Source organism: Salmo salar, chromosome ssa25, assembly GCF_905237065.1.
Source record: "Salmo salar chromosome ssa25, Ssal_v3.1, whole genome shotgun sequence".
Taxonomy (NCBI): Eukaryota; Metazoa; Chordata; class Actinopteri; order Salmoniformes; family Salmonidae; genus Salmo; species Salmo salar.
In genome coordinates this window covers 6,688,618-6,705,814 of record NC_059466.1, presented here as the reverse complement: position 1 = coordinate 6,705,814, position 17,197 = coordinate 6,688,618, and the positions used below count along the sequence as shown (strand labels likewise).

The 17,197-nt window shown below is 42.7% G+C and overlaps 1 protein-coding gene across 2 annotated transcripts in view; it reads right to left on the bottom strand.

Moving 5' to 3' along the window:
• LOC106586064 (striated muscle preferentially expressed protein kinase) overlaps window positions 1–17,197 on the bottom strand; it is a 130,506-nt gene that overhangs the window by 26,361 nt on the left and 86,948 nt on the right. For both annotated transcript variants that reach the window (XM_014172901.2, XM_014172902.2), the window contains 11 exons: window positions 14,484–14,603; window positions 13,742–13,846; window positions 13,047–13,253; window positions 12,727–12,850; window positions 10,027–10,199; window positions 9,632–9,744; window positions 9,134–9,302; window positions 8,443–8,542; window positions 5,970–6,170; window positions 5,683–5,740; window positions 5,309–5,386 (listed from right to left, as the gene is read on the bottom strand). In XM_014172901.2, the coding sequence (XP_014028376.2) occupies window positions 5,309–5,386; window positions 5,683–5,740; window positions 5,970–6,170; window positions 8,443–8,542; window positions 9,134–9,302; window positions 9,632–9,744; window positions 10,027–10,199; window positions 12,727–12,850; window positions 13,047–13,253; window positions 13,742–13,846; window positions 14,484–14,603 (1,448 nt within the window). The remainder of the gene's footprint in view (window positions 1–5,308; window positions 5,387–5,682; window positions 5,741–5,969; window positions 6,171–8,442; window positions 8,543–9,133; window positions 9,303–9,631; window positions 9,745–10,026; window positions 10,200–12,726; window positions 12,851–13,046; window positions 13,254–13,741; window positions 13,847–14,483; window positions 14,604–17,197) is intronic.

The following is a 17,197-nucleotide window of genomic DNA, read 5'->3' as shown; positions in this document are numbered from 1 at the left end:
TAAATACTGACTTTAACCTTTCTGGTTATAACCTTTTTCGGCATGACATAACCTTTTTCCCCTCTTCAAAGGGGAGATACTCTAGACCCAAACTGTTATAGACCTATATCCATCCTGCCCTGCCTTTCTAAAATCTTCTAAAGCCAAGTTAACAAACAGATCATCGACCATTTCGAATCCCACCATACCTTCTCTGCTATGCAATCAGGTTTCCGAGCTGGTCATGGGTGCACCTCAGCCACGCTCAAGGTCCTAAACAATAACATAACCGCCATCGATAAAAGACAATACTGTGCAGCCGTCTTCATCAACCATCAAGGCAGTTATAGTCAATGAACTAATCACTGATCATAATCTTGATGTGACTGGCCTGACTGAAACATGGCTTAAGCCTGATGAATTTACTGTGTTAAATGAGGCCTCACCCCCTGGTTACACCATTGACCATATCCCCCGTGCATCCGGCAAAGGCGGAGGTGTTGCTAACATTTATGATAGCAAATTTCAATTTACAAAAAAAAAACAATGACGTTTTCATCTTTTGAGCTTCTAGTCATGAAATCTATGCAGCCTACTCAATCACTTTTTATAGCTACTGTTTACAGGCCTCCTGGGCCATATGCAGTGTTCCTCACTGAGTTCCCTGAATTCCTATCGGATCTTGTAGTCATAGCAGATAATATTCAAATTTTTGGTGACTTTAACATTCACATGGAAAAGTCCACAGACCCACTCCAAAAGGCTTTCGGAGCCATCATCGACTCAGTGGGTTTTGTCCAACATGTCTCTGGACCTACTCACTGCCACAGTCATACTCTGGACCTAGTTTTGTCCCATGGAATAAATGTTGTGGATCTTAATGTTTTTCCTCATAATCCTGGATTATCGGACCACCATTTTATTGCGTTTGCAATTGCAACAAATAATCTGCTCAGACCCCAACCCAAGGAGCATTAAAAGTCGTGCTATAAATTCTCAGACAACCCAAAGATTCCTTGATGCCCTTCCAGACTCCATTGTCCTGAGTCTGCACAACTCTGCCAGGACCTAGGATCAAGGGAGATACTAAAGTGTTTTAGTACTATATCTCTTGACACAATGATGAAAATAATCATGGCCTCTAAACCCTCAAGCTGCATACTGGACCTTATTCCAACTAAACTACTGAAAGAGCTGCTTCCTGTGCTCGGCCCTCCTATGTTGAACATAATAAACGGCTCTCTATCAACCGGATGTGTACCAAGCTCACTAAAAGTGGCAGTAATAAAGCCTCTCTTGAAAAAGCCGAATCTTGACCCAGAAATTATAAAAAACTATCGGCCTATATCGAATCTTCCATTCCTCTCAACATTTTTTGAAAAAGCTGTTGCGCAGCAACTCACTGCCTTCCTGAAGACAAACAATGTATACGAAACGCTTCAGTCTGGTTTTAGACCCCATCATAGCACTGAGACTGCACTTGTGAAGGTGGTAAATTACCTTTTAATGACGTCAGACCGAGGCTCTGCATCTGTCCTCGTGCTCCTAGATCTTAGTGCTGCTTTTGATACCATCGACCACCACATTCTTTTGGAGAGATTGGAAACCCAAATTGGTCTACATGGACAAATTCTGGCCTGGTTTAGATCTTATCTGTCGGAAAGATATCAGTTTGTCTCTGTGAATGGTTTGTCCTCTGACAAATCAATTGTAAATTTCGGTGTTCCTCAAGGTTCCGTTTTAGGACCACTATTGTTTTCACTATATATTTTATCTCTTGGGGATGTCATTCGAAAACATAATGTTAAATTTCACTGCTATGCGGACGACACACATCTGTACATTTCAATGAAACATGTTGAAGCCCCAAAACTGCCCTCGCTAGAAGCCTGTGTTTCAGACATAAAGAAGTGGATGGCTGCAAACTTTCTACTTTTAAACTCGGACAAAACAGAGATGCTTGTTCTAGGTCCCAAGAAACAAAGCGATCTTCATTTGAATCTGACAATTAATCTGGATGGTTGTACAGTCGTCTCAAATAAAACTGTGAAGGACCTCGGCGTTACTCTGGACCCTGATCTCTCTTTTGAAGAACATATCAAGACTGTTTCAAGGACAGCTTTTTTCCATCTACGTAACATTGCAAAAATCAGAAACTTTCTGTCCAAAAAATGATGCAGAAAAATGAATCCATGCTTTTGTTACTTCTAGGCTGGACTACTGCAATGCTCTACTTTCCGGCTACCCGGATAAAGCACTAAACAAAGTTCAGTTAGTGCTAAATACGGCTGCTAGAATTCTGACTAGAACCAAAAAATGTGATCTTATTACTCCAGTGCTAGCCTCCCTACACTGGCTTCCTGTTAAGGCAAGGGCTGATTTCAAGGTTTTACTGCTAACCTACAAAGCATTACATGGGCTTGCTCCTACCTATCTTTCCGATTTGGTCCTGCCGTACATACCTACACGTACGCTACGGTCACAAGACGCAGGCCTCCTAATTGTCCCTAGAATTTGTAAGCAAACGGCTGGAGGTAGGGCTTTCTCCTATAGAGCTCCATTTTTATGGAATGGTCTGCCTACCCATGTGAGAGACGCAGACTCAGTCTCAACCTTTTGTCTTTACTGAAGACTTATCTCTTCAGTAGGTCCTATGATTAAGTATAGTCTGGCCCAGGAGTGTGAAGGTGAACGGAAAGGCTGGAGCAACGAACCGCCCTTGCTGTCTCTGCCTTGCCGGTTCCCCTCTCTCCACTGGGATTCTCTGCCTCTAACCCTGTTACAGGGGCTGAGTCACTGGCTTACTGGTGTTCTTCCATGCCGTCCATGGGAGGGGTGCGTCACTTGAGTGGGTTGAGTCACTGACGTGGTCTTCCTGTCTGGGTTGGCGCCCCCCCCTTGGGTTGTGCCGTGGCGGAGATCTTTGTGGGCTATACTCGGCCTTGTCTTAGGATGGTAAGTTGGTGTGGGCGCTGTGCTTTGGCAAAGTGGGTGGGGTTATATCCTGCCTGTTTGGCCCTGTCCGGGGGTATCATCGGATGGGGCCACAGTGTCTTCTGATCCCTCCTGTCTCAGCCTCCAGTATTTATGCTGCAGTAGTTTATGTGTCGGGGGGCTAGGGTCAGTCTGTTACATCTGGAGTATTTCTCTTGTCTTATCCGGTGTCCTGTGTGAATTTAAATATGCTCTCTCTAATTCTCTCTTTCTCTCTTTCTTTCTTTCTCTTTGAGGACCTGAGCCCTAGGACCATGCCTCAGGACTACCTGGCATGATGACTCCTTGCTGTCCCCAGACCACCTGGCCATGCTGCTGCTCCAGTTTCAACTGTTCTGCCTGCGGCTATGGAACCCTGACCTGTTCACCGGACGTGCTTGTTGCACCCTCGACAACTACTATGATTATTATTATTTGACCATGCTGGTCATTTATGAACATTTTAACATCTTGACCATGTTCTGTTATAATATCCACCCGGCACAGCCAGAAGAGGACTGGCCACCCCTCATAGCCTGGTTCCTCTCTAGGTTTCTTCCTAGGTTTTTGTCCTTTCTAGGGAGTTTTTCCTAGGGAGTTTTTCCTAGCCACCGTCCTTCTTTCACATGCATTGCTTGCTGTTTGGGGTTTTAGGCTCACTTTGAGATATCAGCTGATGTACGAAGGGCTATATAAATAAATTTGATTTGATTTGATCAACCTGGCCAAGGCTTTCGACTCTGTCAATCACCACATTCTTATCGGCAGACTCAATAGCCTTGGATTCTCAAATGACTGCCTCGCCTGGTTCATTAACTACTTCTCAGATAGAGTTCAGCGTGTCAAATTGGACGGCCTGTTGTCCGGACCTCTGGCTGTCTCTAAGGGGGTGCCACAGCGTTCAATTGTATACATCAATGATGTTGCTCTTGCTGCTGGTGATTCTCTGATCCACCTCTACGCAGACGACACCATTCTGTATACATCTGGCCCTTCTTTGGACACTGTGCTAACAAACCTCCAAACGAGCTTCAATGCCATACAACACTCCTTCCGAGGGCTCCAACTGCGTTTAAATGCAAGTAAAACTAAATGCATGCTCTTCAACCGATTGCTGCCCGCACCTGCCCGCCGACTATCATCACTAATTTGGATGGTTCTGACTTAGAATATGTGGACAACTACAAATACCTAGGTGTCTGGTTAGACTGTAAACTCTCCTCCCAGGCTCACATTATGCATCTCCAATCCAAAATAAAATCTAGAATCGTCTTCCTATTTCACAACAAAGCCTCCTTCACTCATGTTGCCAAACATACCCTCGTAAAACTGACTATCCTACCGATCCTTGACTTCGGCGATGTCATTTACAAAATAGCCTCCAACACTCTACTGAGCAAATTGGATGTAGTCTATCACAGTGCCATCCGTTTTGTCACCAATGCCCCATATACTACCCACCACTGCGACCTGTATGCTCTCGTTGGCTGGCCCTCACTTCATATTCGTCGCCAAACCCACTTGCGCCAGGTCATCTTTAAGGCTTTGCTAGGTAAAGCCCCACCTTATCTCAGCTCAATGGTCATCATAGCAACACCCACCAGTAGCACGCACTCCAGCAGGTATATTTCACTGGTCACCCCCAAAGCCAACACTTCCTTTGGGTGCCTTTCCTTTCAGTTCTCTGCTGCCAATGACTGGAACAAGTTGCAAAAATCACTGAAGCTGGAGTCTTATCTCCCTCTATAACATTGAGCATCAGCTGACAGAGCAGCTTACCGATCACTGTACCTGTACACAGCCAATCTGTAAATTGCACACCCAACTACCTCATCCCCATATTGTTACTTATCCTCTATCTCTTTCGCACCCCAGTATCTCTACTTGCACATCTATCACTCCAGTGTTAATTCTAAATTGTTATTATTTTGCCTCCGTGGCTTATTTATTTCCGTACCTCCCTACTCTTCTACATTTGCACACACTGTACATAGATTTTTCTTTGTGTTATCGACTGTACGTTTGTTTATTTGTAACTCTGTGTTGTTGTTTTTGTCACACTGCTTTTCTTTATATTGGCCAGGTTGCAGTTGTAAATGAGAACTTGTTCTCAACTGGCCTACCTGGTTAAATAAAGGTTCAATAAAATAAATAATTAAATGCAGACCAGTTTGTAGCATTCTCTATGAAATGGGCTTCGGAATTATGTGGAATGCAATGTAGTGAGCTTTTTGAAAAAACGAATATTATTGGACTAAAATACCAACAAATCTCAGAATTGATAGGTAGATGCAAAAATGCTATTTCAGCCTGAGGTGCCTAGCCTTAAAACTCTTTGAACTAAAAACATGTTTACCTTGATATCCAGATGGACGATATTTTGATGGTGAAGGTAGTCCACACCCTCCAACAGCTGTCTCATACAGGAGCGGATCTGCAGGTATACCAAGTATAGGGATATGTTATTGTCATTATGTTACATTTTGTAAAGATATTACGGGAGACAAATTCTTATACAATAAGAGAAACAGGGTGGTTTGATCATATCAAGTGTTACCCAAGGTCCCACTTATTCTTGTAAAAGTGTGTGGATTTACTTGGTTGTCTTCGTTTGATAATAATTCTAGGTGCCAAGTTGGTACAGACGAGTTCAAGGATCTTACAATAGGGGTCACTGTTACTCATGATCCCATAATTAAGTGTCCTCCAAGCACACAGTAACAAACTCACGTCCGACTCCATCACTGTAGATTTCTTTGTAAACCTCTCCAGAAGCTCCTCGTTGCATCTTTATGCATTGATCAAGGAGATTTATGACACTGGAAATACTTCATAATTATGACAGGAGATGAATTTCGGAAAGAAATATGCAAACACAGGAATGTGAGTGTGTCTGTGCATGTGTGTCTACTAAAAATAAAGACTGTTATACCTTCCATTTTCCCCACTTTTCAAGTCAAATGGAATACTTAATCTGTGTAAAAAGCACCAGTGAGTATGAACTCTGAAAAGGATACATCTCTGTGACAATGATGACTGCATTCTTCTTCTCAAAGGCATCATGGAAATACAGGACTCTCTCGTGGTCCAGCCCAGACAGCAGATTCATCTCTCTCAGGGCAGAGGCCTTCCTCTTGGCTCGGGCAGATATGAACTTGGCAGCATACTCTATTTTCCCCACTTTCTGCGTCACTCGTTTTGCGTAGGAGAAAGCTCCTCTAAAAAAAATATTTTTATTGATTAGGATGTAACATTTTACAATCACTTTCATGCAAAAGCATTAACCAACAATTTCTAAACAGTGAATAAACACATATTTCATTATTTATAAGCATTACTTCATAATTAGAACATTTACAAGGAAATAGTTCTTACAATTAATGCAAAATTAGGAATTGATTTGTTGGTTTTACATATACATATAGTACCAGTCAAAAGTTTGGACACACCTAGTCATTCAAGGGTTTTTCTTTATTTTTACTATTTTCTACATTGTAGAATAGTAGTGAAGACATGAAAACTACTAAATAACACATATGGAGTCATGTAGTTAAACAAATCAAAATGTATTTTATATTTGAGATTCTTCAAAGTAGCCACCCTTTGCCTTGATGACAGATTTGCACACTCTTGGCATTCTCTCAACCAACTTCATGAGTTAGTCACCTGGAATGCCTTTCAAATAACAGGTGTGCTTTGTTAAAAGTTAATTTGTGGAATTTCTTTCCATCAGTTGTGTTGTGACAAGGTAGGGGTGGTATAAAGCCATATTTTATAAAAGTCCATATTATGGCAAGAACAGATCAAATAAGCAAAGAGAAAGACAGTCCATCATTACTTTACATTCATTAGATTAAGTTCAGTCATTTCGGAACATTTCAAGAAGTTGCTCCAAGTGCAGTCGCAAAAACCATCAAGAGCTATGATGATACTGGTTTTCATGAGGACCACCACAGGAAAGGAAGACCCAGAGTTACCTCTGCCTCAGAGGAAAAGTTAATTAGCGTTAACAGCCTTATAAATTGCAGCCCAAATAAATGCTTTACAGAGTTCAAGTAACAGACACATCAACATCAACTGTTCTGAGGAGACTGTGTGAAATCAGGCAAAGAAACCACTACTGAAGGACAACAATAATAAGAAGAGACTTGCTTGGGACAAGAAACACGAGCAATGGACATTAGAACAGAGGAAATCTGTCCTTTGGTCTGATGAGTCCAAATTTGAGATTTTTTTTCTCCAACCGTGTCTTTGTGAGTTGCAGAGTAGGGTGAATGGATGATCTCCGCATGTGTGGTTCCCACCGTGAAGCATGGAGGAGGGGGTGTAGTGGTGCTTTGCTGGTGACACTGTCTGTGATTTATTTAGAATTCAAGGTACACTTAACCAGCAGGGATACCACAACATTCTGCAGCGATACGCCATCCCATCTGGTTTGCGCTTAGTGGGACTATCATTTGTTTTTCAACAGGACAATGACCCAACACACCTCTAGGCTGTGCAAGGGCTATTTGACCAAGAAGGAGAGTGATGGAGTGCTGCATCAGATGACCTGGCCTCTACAATAACCTGACCTCAACCCAATTAAGATGGTTTGGACTGCAGAGTGAAGGAAAAGCAGCCAACAAGTGCTCAGCATATGTGGGAACACAAGACTGTTGGAAAAGCATTCCAGGTGAAGTTGGTTGAGAGAATGTCAAGAGAGTGCAAGGCAAAGGGTGTCTACTTTGAAGAAATTCAAATAAAAATATATTTTGATTCGTTTAACTACATGATTCCACATGTGTTATTTCATAGTTTTGATGTCTTCACTACTATTCTACAATGTAGAAAATAGTAAAAATAAAGAAAAACCCTTGAATGAGTAGGTGTGTTCAAACTTTGACTGGTACTGTATATATACATACAGTGAGTGCACAAAACATTAGGAGCACCTTCCTAATATTGAGTTGCACCCTCTTGTGCACTTCAGAACAGCCTTAATTCGTTGAGGCATGGACTCTATAAGGTATCAAGCGTTCCACAGGGATGCTGGCCCATGTTGACTCCAATGCTTCCCACAGTTGTGTCAAGAAGGCTGGATGTCCTTTGGGTGGTGGACCATTCTTGATAGACACAGGAAAACCCAGCAGTGTTTCAGTTCTTGACACACTCAAACTAGTGCGCCTGGCACCTACTACCATAACACATTCAAAGGCACTTCAATCTTTTGTCTTGCCCATTCACCCTGTGAACGGCACATATCCAAATTTCATGTTTCAACTGTCTCAAGGCTTAAAAATCATTTTTTAACGTCTCCTACCCTTCATCTACACTGATTGAAGTGGATTTAAGTGACAATAAGGGATCATAGCTTTCACCTCGATTCACCTGGTCAGTCTATGTCATGGAAAGAGCAGGTGTTCCTAATGTTCTGTACACTCAGTGTATGTATATGTATGTGTATATATATTTCTTCTTCCTAGCTTTCTTCACAAACTGGTGCCTCACCTCCCGATTTCCTTGTGGATGTCATAGTAGTCAGTCAGCCGGCGCATCTTCCTGAGAATGGTCTCCTCGTCCTCCATTGAATCCTCCTTGTCATCTCTAACTGCAAGGTAACGCAAAAGTGAGGACACACAATTACAATGTAGCCTAATTACAGGCCGATATGCCATAGTATTCTGGGCCTGAGTTAATCACATTCCCAACCTTTAATTTACATCAGCCTCTGCATACTGTAGCTGCATCTCAACAATCTGACTAATAAGTGTCCTTGGTGAGTGGTATGAGGTGCAAGCAGTGGGTCAGTTTCAGAGAAATCTGCCTAAGCAATAATGAATGGACATTTCACTCCAAAAACTAAAGTTTATCTAATGTTTTCGGACCTCAAAAGTAGTCTAACTTCAAAATGAATCCACGTCCTTCGACATCGGTTATGTAGATCCGGCTGTCTCCACCCCAAATTAATGGAAATGATAAGCACCCTTTCATTTGGGGATTAAGTCATATTGCTGGATCGACACAACTGATGGCCTAGATTGTGGACATATCTCATAATTCGTCTACTTTTGAGGTCTGAAAACATTGGACAAACTTTAATTTTGGAGTGAAAGGTCCCTTTAATTAATTTGCTTAGACAACTATGCCTTTGTGTCAATACTGGAATGCATATTTGATTGAATAGTACGAAGAGGCTTACCTGTGTGCACGGTGAGCTCAGCCTTACAGGACACAGAGCCAGCCAGGTTCTTGGCTGTGCAGGTATACACCCCTGAATCTTCCGGACTTGTGTTGAGCACCACGAGGGAGCATTCGTTGTCGTCATACACAAAGGTGATGTGACTACTCTCACACAACAATATATCATCCTGAAACCAAGTCACAATAAGTCACTCTGAATGTAATCTTTTTTTTTCTTCATGAAAATAAACATGCATATAGTAATATGATTACATAGAATGTCAATGTTACTTGTAATTACGCACTTACTATATTAGAAACTAATTTGAAACATAATGTGGACAGTTTCCTCTCACTACAATTCAGTCATTGTTTATGTACCTTCTTACCAGCTGAGGACCTACATTCTGGTTATCAATCTTGTTAGCTATTGAGGAATTACAAGGCATGAGTATGAAATTAATAAAGGGTTCCAATGATATAAAACACTCATATGTATGGGTCTCAATTTATGCACCTTAAACCACAGGATGTCGGGAATGGGCTTGCCCTCCACGACCACAGCCAGGCGAGGCGTATCTCCCATGTGCACATCCACATCCTCCATGATTGTCTCAAAGGTTGGCGGTGCTACAGATAGGGAACATGAGAATGTGTTTGATTTGTCACAATACTCAGTATCTCGATACTTAAAGTATCATTGCAAGGAAACATGACTCAACTAAATGTCCTTACAAAGTACCTTGCTGCAGCAAGGCATTTAGAAAAAGTAGCTAACTTTTTAATGGCCATAACTGTTGTTAATTATACGAGTTTCCCCTTCAAAACATTGAAAAGTGCTTTGAGCGCCTGTAAATAGAGATATATCCAAAAATCCAAATCATTATCATAATCCATCATTATTACACTCACCTGCCATTTCCACACTAAAGATGCAGGAGTCACTGCCAAACTTGTTGGAGGCCACACACATCAGTTGACCCAAGTCGCCACTCTTCACCCTCAGGATCTTCAGAGAGTGCTGGTCGTCATCGGGCATACTCATCTCATACAGCCCATGTTTGGTGGCAAGGACCACTCCCCTCCTGAACGCAGAGAACAATAAGGCAATTTACATATCCCATTGTTGGGGTGTTGCTACTTTTTGGGGGTAAGAACTTTTGTTGTTTGACTGTTTCACACATTTTATTGTTTTATCCTACAGTACTTGGTATTAAAATGACATTTTTGCATATTTGCATTTTTGTGGATTCAAATGTGGTGGCGCAAATAAGAAGGCCTGCTGCAAGAGTTGATTAATGGCTCAATGTGTTGGAGCATGGTGGTGGCAACATAAAGTTTGTGGGTTTGATTCCCACATGGGTGATACACAGTGCATTCAGAAAGTGTTCAGACCGCTTCACCTTTTCCACATTTTGTGACGTTACAGCCTTATTCTAAAATGTTATATTAATATTTTTTTCCCCTCATAAATCTACACACAATACCCCATAATGACAAAGCAAAAACAGGTTTTAAGACATTTTTGCAAATGTATTACAAATAAAAAACTCAAATATCACATTTACATAAGTATTGAGACCCTTTACTCAGTACTTTGTTGACACACCTTTGGCAGCGATTACAGCCTCAAGTCTTCTTGGGTACGACGTTATACATTTGGCATACCTGTATTTTGGGAGTTTCTCCCATTCTTCTTTGAAGATCCTCTCAAGCTCTGTCAGGTTGGATGGGGAGCTTTGCTGCACAGCTCTTTTAGGTTCTCTCCAGAGATGTTCGATCGGGTTCAAGTCTAGCCTCTGGCTGGGCCACTCAAGGACATTTAGAGACTTGTCCCAAAGCCACTCCTGTGTTGTCTTGGCTATGTTCTTAGGGTTGTCGTCCTGTTGGAAGGTGAACATTCGCCCCAGTCTGAGGTCCTGAGCGCTCTGGAGAAGGTTTTCATCAAGGATCAATCTGTACTTTGCTCCATTCAACTTTCCCTCGATCCTGACTAGTCTCCCAGTCCCTGCCGCTGAAAAACATACGCACAGCATGATGCTGCCACCACCATGCTTCACCGTAGGGATGGTGCCAGGTTTCCTCCAGATGTGACGCTTGGCATTCAGGCCAAAGAGTTAAATCTTGGTTTCATCTGACCAGAGAATTTTGGTCCTTTTACTGAGGAGTGGCTTCCGTCTGGCTACTCTACTATAAAGGCCTGATTGGTGGAGTGCTGCAGAGATGGTTGTCCTTCTGGAAGGTTTTCCCATCTTCCCAGAGGAACTCTGGAGCTCTGTCAGATTGATCATCGGGTTCTTGGTCTCCTCCCTGACCAAGGCACTTCTCCCCCGATTGCTCAGTTTAGCCTGGGCAGCCAGCTCTAGGAAGAGCCTTGGTGGTTCCAAACTTCTTCTATTTAATAATGGAGGCCACTGTGTTCGTGGGGACCATCAACGCTGCAGAAACTTTTTGGTACCCTTCCACAGATCTGTACCTCGACACAATCCTGTCTCAGAGCTCTACGGACCTTCAATCTCATGGCTCGGTTTTTGCTCTGACATCCACTGTCAACTGTGTGACCTTATATAGACAGGTGTGTGCCTTTCCAAATGAAGTTCAATCAATTTAATTTACCACAGATGGACTCCAATAAAGTTGTTGGAACCTTACAAGGAAGATCAATGGAAACAGGATACACCTGAGCTCAGATTCGAGTCTCATAGCAAAGGGTCTGAATACTTATGTAAATAAGGTATTTCTGTTTAGTTTTTTTCATAAATTAGCAAACATTTCTAAAAAACTGTTTTTGTTTTGTTATTATGAGTTATTGTGCATAGATTGATGAGTAAAAAAGTGTTTGTTCAATTTTAGAAAAGGCTGTAAAGTAACAAAATGTGGAAAAAGTGAAGAGGTCTGAATACATTCCGAATGCACTGCATAGTGAATATGAGTTGAATTGTATATTTAAATGAAAAGCATCTGCTTAAAAATGTCCATGTTAATACAGTTGTATTGTATGTTGGCACCCTTGCACTTTACAATGGAGCAGGATGTTCTGTTTTCTCTTTTCAAAACTGGTTGAATGGCTATTTTTACCTTGTAGGGTCTTGCAATTTACCACAGATTAGGTAAATTCCACGTTAACGAGAATCACTTGCCTCCAACCAAATTACTTCGAATTTTGAATATTTTAGTCCAGGTCATTTTTTTACTTTTTTACTTGAAGTGGCTGGATGCCCTTTGGGTGGTGGAGCATTCTTGATACACACAGGAAACTGTTGCGTGTTAAAAACCCAGCAGAGTTGCAGTTCTTGACACACTCAAACCGGTGCGCCTGGTACCTACTACCATACCCTGTTCAAAGGAACTTAAATCTTTTGTCTTGCCCATTCGTCCTCTGAATGGCACTTCACTCAAGGCTTAAAAATCTTTAACCTGTCTCCTCCCCATCATCTACACTGATTTAAGTGGATTTAACAAGTGACATCAATAAGGGATCATCGCTTTCACTGGATTCCTCTGGTCAGTCTGTCATGGAAAGAGCAGGTGTTCCTAATGTTTTATTCACTCAGTGTGTAACTGTACAATATTAATAGACTATCAGGTGTAGCGATCCAGTGCGTGACTTGCCTTTTCCAGATTACTGCAGCGTTGACGTGGTTCAGAGTGATAGTGATGCTGACTGACTGGTTCTCCTGCACATAGACCATGTCTGGCTTATCAATTATTACTGGAGCCTCCTGAAGATATGGACCTTGGGAGAAATAAAATCATATAAAGGGATAGTTCATCCAAATAAAAAAATTACATATTTGCTTCCTTGCCTTGTTAGCAGTCTTTGAACAAGGAGAGAGTGAAAGCCATGCTTTCATTTAGTTATTGGCCCCTGCCACCAACCAATATAAGCACTCTGCCATCGATTCATGTTGCCCTCACTTGATGGCTCATACCTCTTTCGACAAGTTGCACTGGGTCTGTGGATGGAGAGGGTTTGCTAAAGGCCTTGGTGGTGATTGACAAGACCCTGAAGGTGTAGCGGACTCCTTTGGAGCAGGAGGTCACTGTGTAGCAAGGCTCTTTCAAACTGGATGCTATGATGGTCCACTGGATTGAGCCCAGCACTTGTTGTTGGATGGCATACATCAACGTGTTGGGATCTGCAATGACAAACATATACCTTTTAAATATGTAAATGCAGGTAGACAGAGCATGACTTTGACCAGCTGTGCAGATGGTAGATGAAATGGCATTCAAACAAAATTCAATGGAATGTGTACTAGACGTTTTCCTGTATTAGGAAAATGGATGTGAAAACAAAACAAAACGCAGTTTAGATGTGCTGGAATTGTTATATTCCCACATTGCAGATTTGTTTGAACCCCATTACCGATACCATCTACCCGCAGCCGCATCTTATTCAATATTCTTAAACAATAAATGATTCACCCTGGTGCTGTGCTTTCAATTTTAAACTATGACTTAGTAAAACTAAATGCAGTAAAGATATATCATTCTTCACTTGTATTTTTTTTTATTGTGTGCTGTTACATCTGTCTAGCAGCTCTAGCTCTTGAAATACAGGAAACCATGTCTCCACAGTCCATATTTTATTGAATGATAGTAATGCTAGTGAAAAGAAAATTACCAATAGAGGGATCCAGCCTCCGGGGTTTCTTCCAGCACAGGGTTATAGTCTTACCAGTAACAGCCTCTATTACTGGAGGCCCATCTGGAGGGTCTGGAAGAACGTCTGAAAATAACCAAACAGTAATAGATATATAATTTCACACTACAAGTGTTTCACACTATAAGAGTTCAATTTTAAGTGTTCATTAACCTTCATATTCTACAGTATCCCTTTATCACATCCCCTACAGTAAATAGCTAAGTCGAATGCATTTGATCATAGATTTGAACTTAAGTTAAAAACACAAGGTGCCTAACACTGTAATTCAAGTTAATGGGAAATGGTGAAATCACCTTTTTGTGCATGCATCAACATACCAAATCAACCGCTAGCCCCGCCTCTAAATCTGAAACAATTGGATATGTGCGTGCTCTATGGTGAAAATTCTACCCAGTCGAGGCAAAGCAAGGCACACCTATGTAATTGCTTTGTTGCTTAAACCTATCAGATTCTTTCAGATCTACAAGAGTACCATGGGGGTAGGGGCTATAGGGGTTGATTTGGGATTCAGCAACATACTATACTCTCTTGACAAAGTTAATGAAATGTCAACTGACTTAAAATGATTATTCGGCAATATGAGGCCCATACATGCACATGACAATGGACAATGTCTTACAATGCATTATAACTGCACCAAAATGCATTATACCTGTAGGATTGAAGTAATATTATCAAAAAATCATCTGGGATTCCTCACCAGTCACATAGAGATGGGCGTAACAGGTGGCCTTGCCCACCTTGTTGGAGATTACGCTCTTGTATACCCCTCCGTGGGCGTGGCAGACAGAATGGATGACCAAGCTGTGGATGTCTCTGACTGGAAAAGAGGACCACCACAGGGGTGAGTTTCTCAATGCCTTGATAGCATTAAGATAATCGTGATATCATGCTGAAAGTGCATTGTTTGAATCCCCAAAAACATTGTTGCACTTAAACTGACCCCCTATAGTCGATTGACACACCGGTGCGTCCCCATCAAAATCTGTCAGTTTAAGCTAGAGATATCCGTTTTTTGCAATCCACCACATCCGCTGATGTCGCACTGCCGCATCTGCGGTGAAAGGTAGCAGAGCTAGAGCAGTGTTTGTCAGAACACAAGACATCTCCAAAATCTGTCTTCTCACAAAACCGTCTGTAGCGTCCAAACAGTTTGAGCTAGAAACCTATTATCACCACTCTATGGAAAGGGGAGACTCTCACAAACATGATTGTGTTCTCCGTTTTGCTGTACGACCCCAACGATACATTTCTGGACAGTAGTTTTTGCCATTTATGGATGTGTTATTCCATGCAGTTCTCTAGGCTATAGAAGTAAAGTCCAAATTCATTGATACCTGAAGAGGTCCTACAAGCTAAAGACCTTCATCTGCATCAAGTAAAACAACACCTAGTTGCAGATGTAGGCCCTTACCACTCACGAGGACTGTGTGCTCCTGATCTCTGTGGCCAACGTAAGTAAGACATTCATGCGTGTTAACCCTCGCAAAGCTGCTGGCCCAAACGGCATCCCAAGCCACGTCCTCATGTGCAGACTAGCTGGATGGAGTGTTTACGGACATATTTCAATCTCTCCCTATCCCAGTCGGTTGTCCCCACTTGCTTTAAGATGTCCACCATTGTTTCTGTACCCAAGAACGCGAAGGTAACTGCACTCTGTCATCATGAAGTGCTTAGAGAGGCTACTTAAGGATCATATCACTTCCACCTTACCCAACACCCTAGACCCACTAAAATGTCCATAACGCCCCAACAGATCCATGGACGACGCAGTCACCATTGCACTGCACACTGCCCTATACCACCAGGACAAGAGGAGAATGCTGTTCATCGACTACAGCTCAGCCATCAACACCATAGTGCCCTCCAAGCTTATCACTAAGGGCCCTGGGTCTGAACCCCTCCCTGTGCAACTGGGTCCTAGGCTTGTTGTTGCCTACCTTCACCACCTGGGCCGACCCCAGGTGGTGAAGGTAGGCAACAACACCTGCGCCACACTGATCCTCAACACGGGGGACCAAGCTCAGCCCCCTCCTGTACTTCCTGTTCACCCATGACTACGTGGCCATGCACGTCTCCAACTCATTCTTCAAGTTTGCTGACGACCCAACAGTGGTGCTATTATATCCAAGATGGCGTAGCAGTCAGAGGTCTTTGTCCTTCGTCTAATCGTGTCCCATGTATATATCTTTTCCTAACTTTTTTTATATTTTTCTAAACCTCAACTTCAAAATACTCTCCTGCAACCTGCCTCACCCAATGTGGTGTGGATCTGCTTTTTTCTAAAGTCTTTTTTTTACCTCAATCGGAATCCCCCAACAGACGCTAGCCAGCTAACTAGCTACTAGCTAGTAGTCAGCTAACCACTGCTAGCGGTCATCAGCTACCTTTAGCTCGGAAAGCTCGCGCCAGTTTGTACAACACGATTCAAACCAGAGCATACCGGACCTATTTTCTCTCCATATTCCCGGATTCCTACCGCAAGCTCTGAACCTTCTCACCTGGATCATCGCAGCTAGCTAGCTGCAATCCGAGTGACTATGCCTGGCTAACGTCTCTGTCCCGAAGCAAGCGCCAATTAGCCTGGAGCTAGCCCATGCTAGGCCCATCTCCCGGCTAGCTGAAGAGGTCCATCAACCACTCCTGGGCTACAACACCTATTTTTCCAACTGGCCTGGACCCCTTTTTTACTGCCGGTACAGGGTACGGAACCCCACCGATCCTTCACGACTGGACTACCGACGTAATCTCCTCGAGGGGGTTACTCAACCGGCTCATACGTCGCGACGTCCCCTGAATGCCCATCTGCTAGCCTGCTAGCCACAGCACGCTAGCTTTCTAGAGCATATTGGACTGTTAGCTGAATAGATCTATTTGCCAATTGGACTGGACCTCTTTGCTACACGGAACCCTACTAATCCATCTTGACTGGTCTATCGACAGAACCGCATGACGAGGCTAAAACAGACTTTCCTCCGTCGCGACGGCCCTTCTGCTAGCTTGCTAGCCCTGGCCTGCTAGCTGTCTGAATCCCCGTGTCTCCAGCCAGCCCAACCACTCATGGTCCCCTATAATTACTCGGATATGCATGTCTCTCCCTCATGTCAATATGCCTTGTCCATTATTGTTCTGGTTAGTGATTATTGTTTTATTTCACTGTAGAGCCTCTAGCCCTGCTCAATATGCCTTAACCAACCATTTAGTTCCACCTCCCACATATGCGGTGACATCACCTGGTTTAAATGTTTCTAGAGACAATATCTCTCTCATCATCACTCAATGCCTAGGTTTGCCTCCAATGTACTCACATCCTACCATACCTTTGTCTGAACATTATGCCTTGAATCTATTCTATCACGCCCAGAAACCTGCTCCTTTTACTCTCTGTTCCGAATGTACTAGACGACCAGTTCT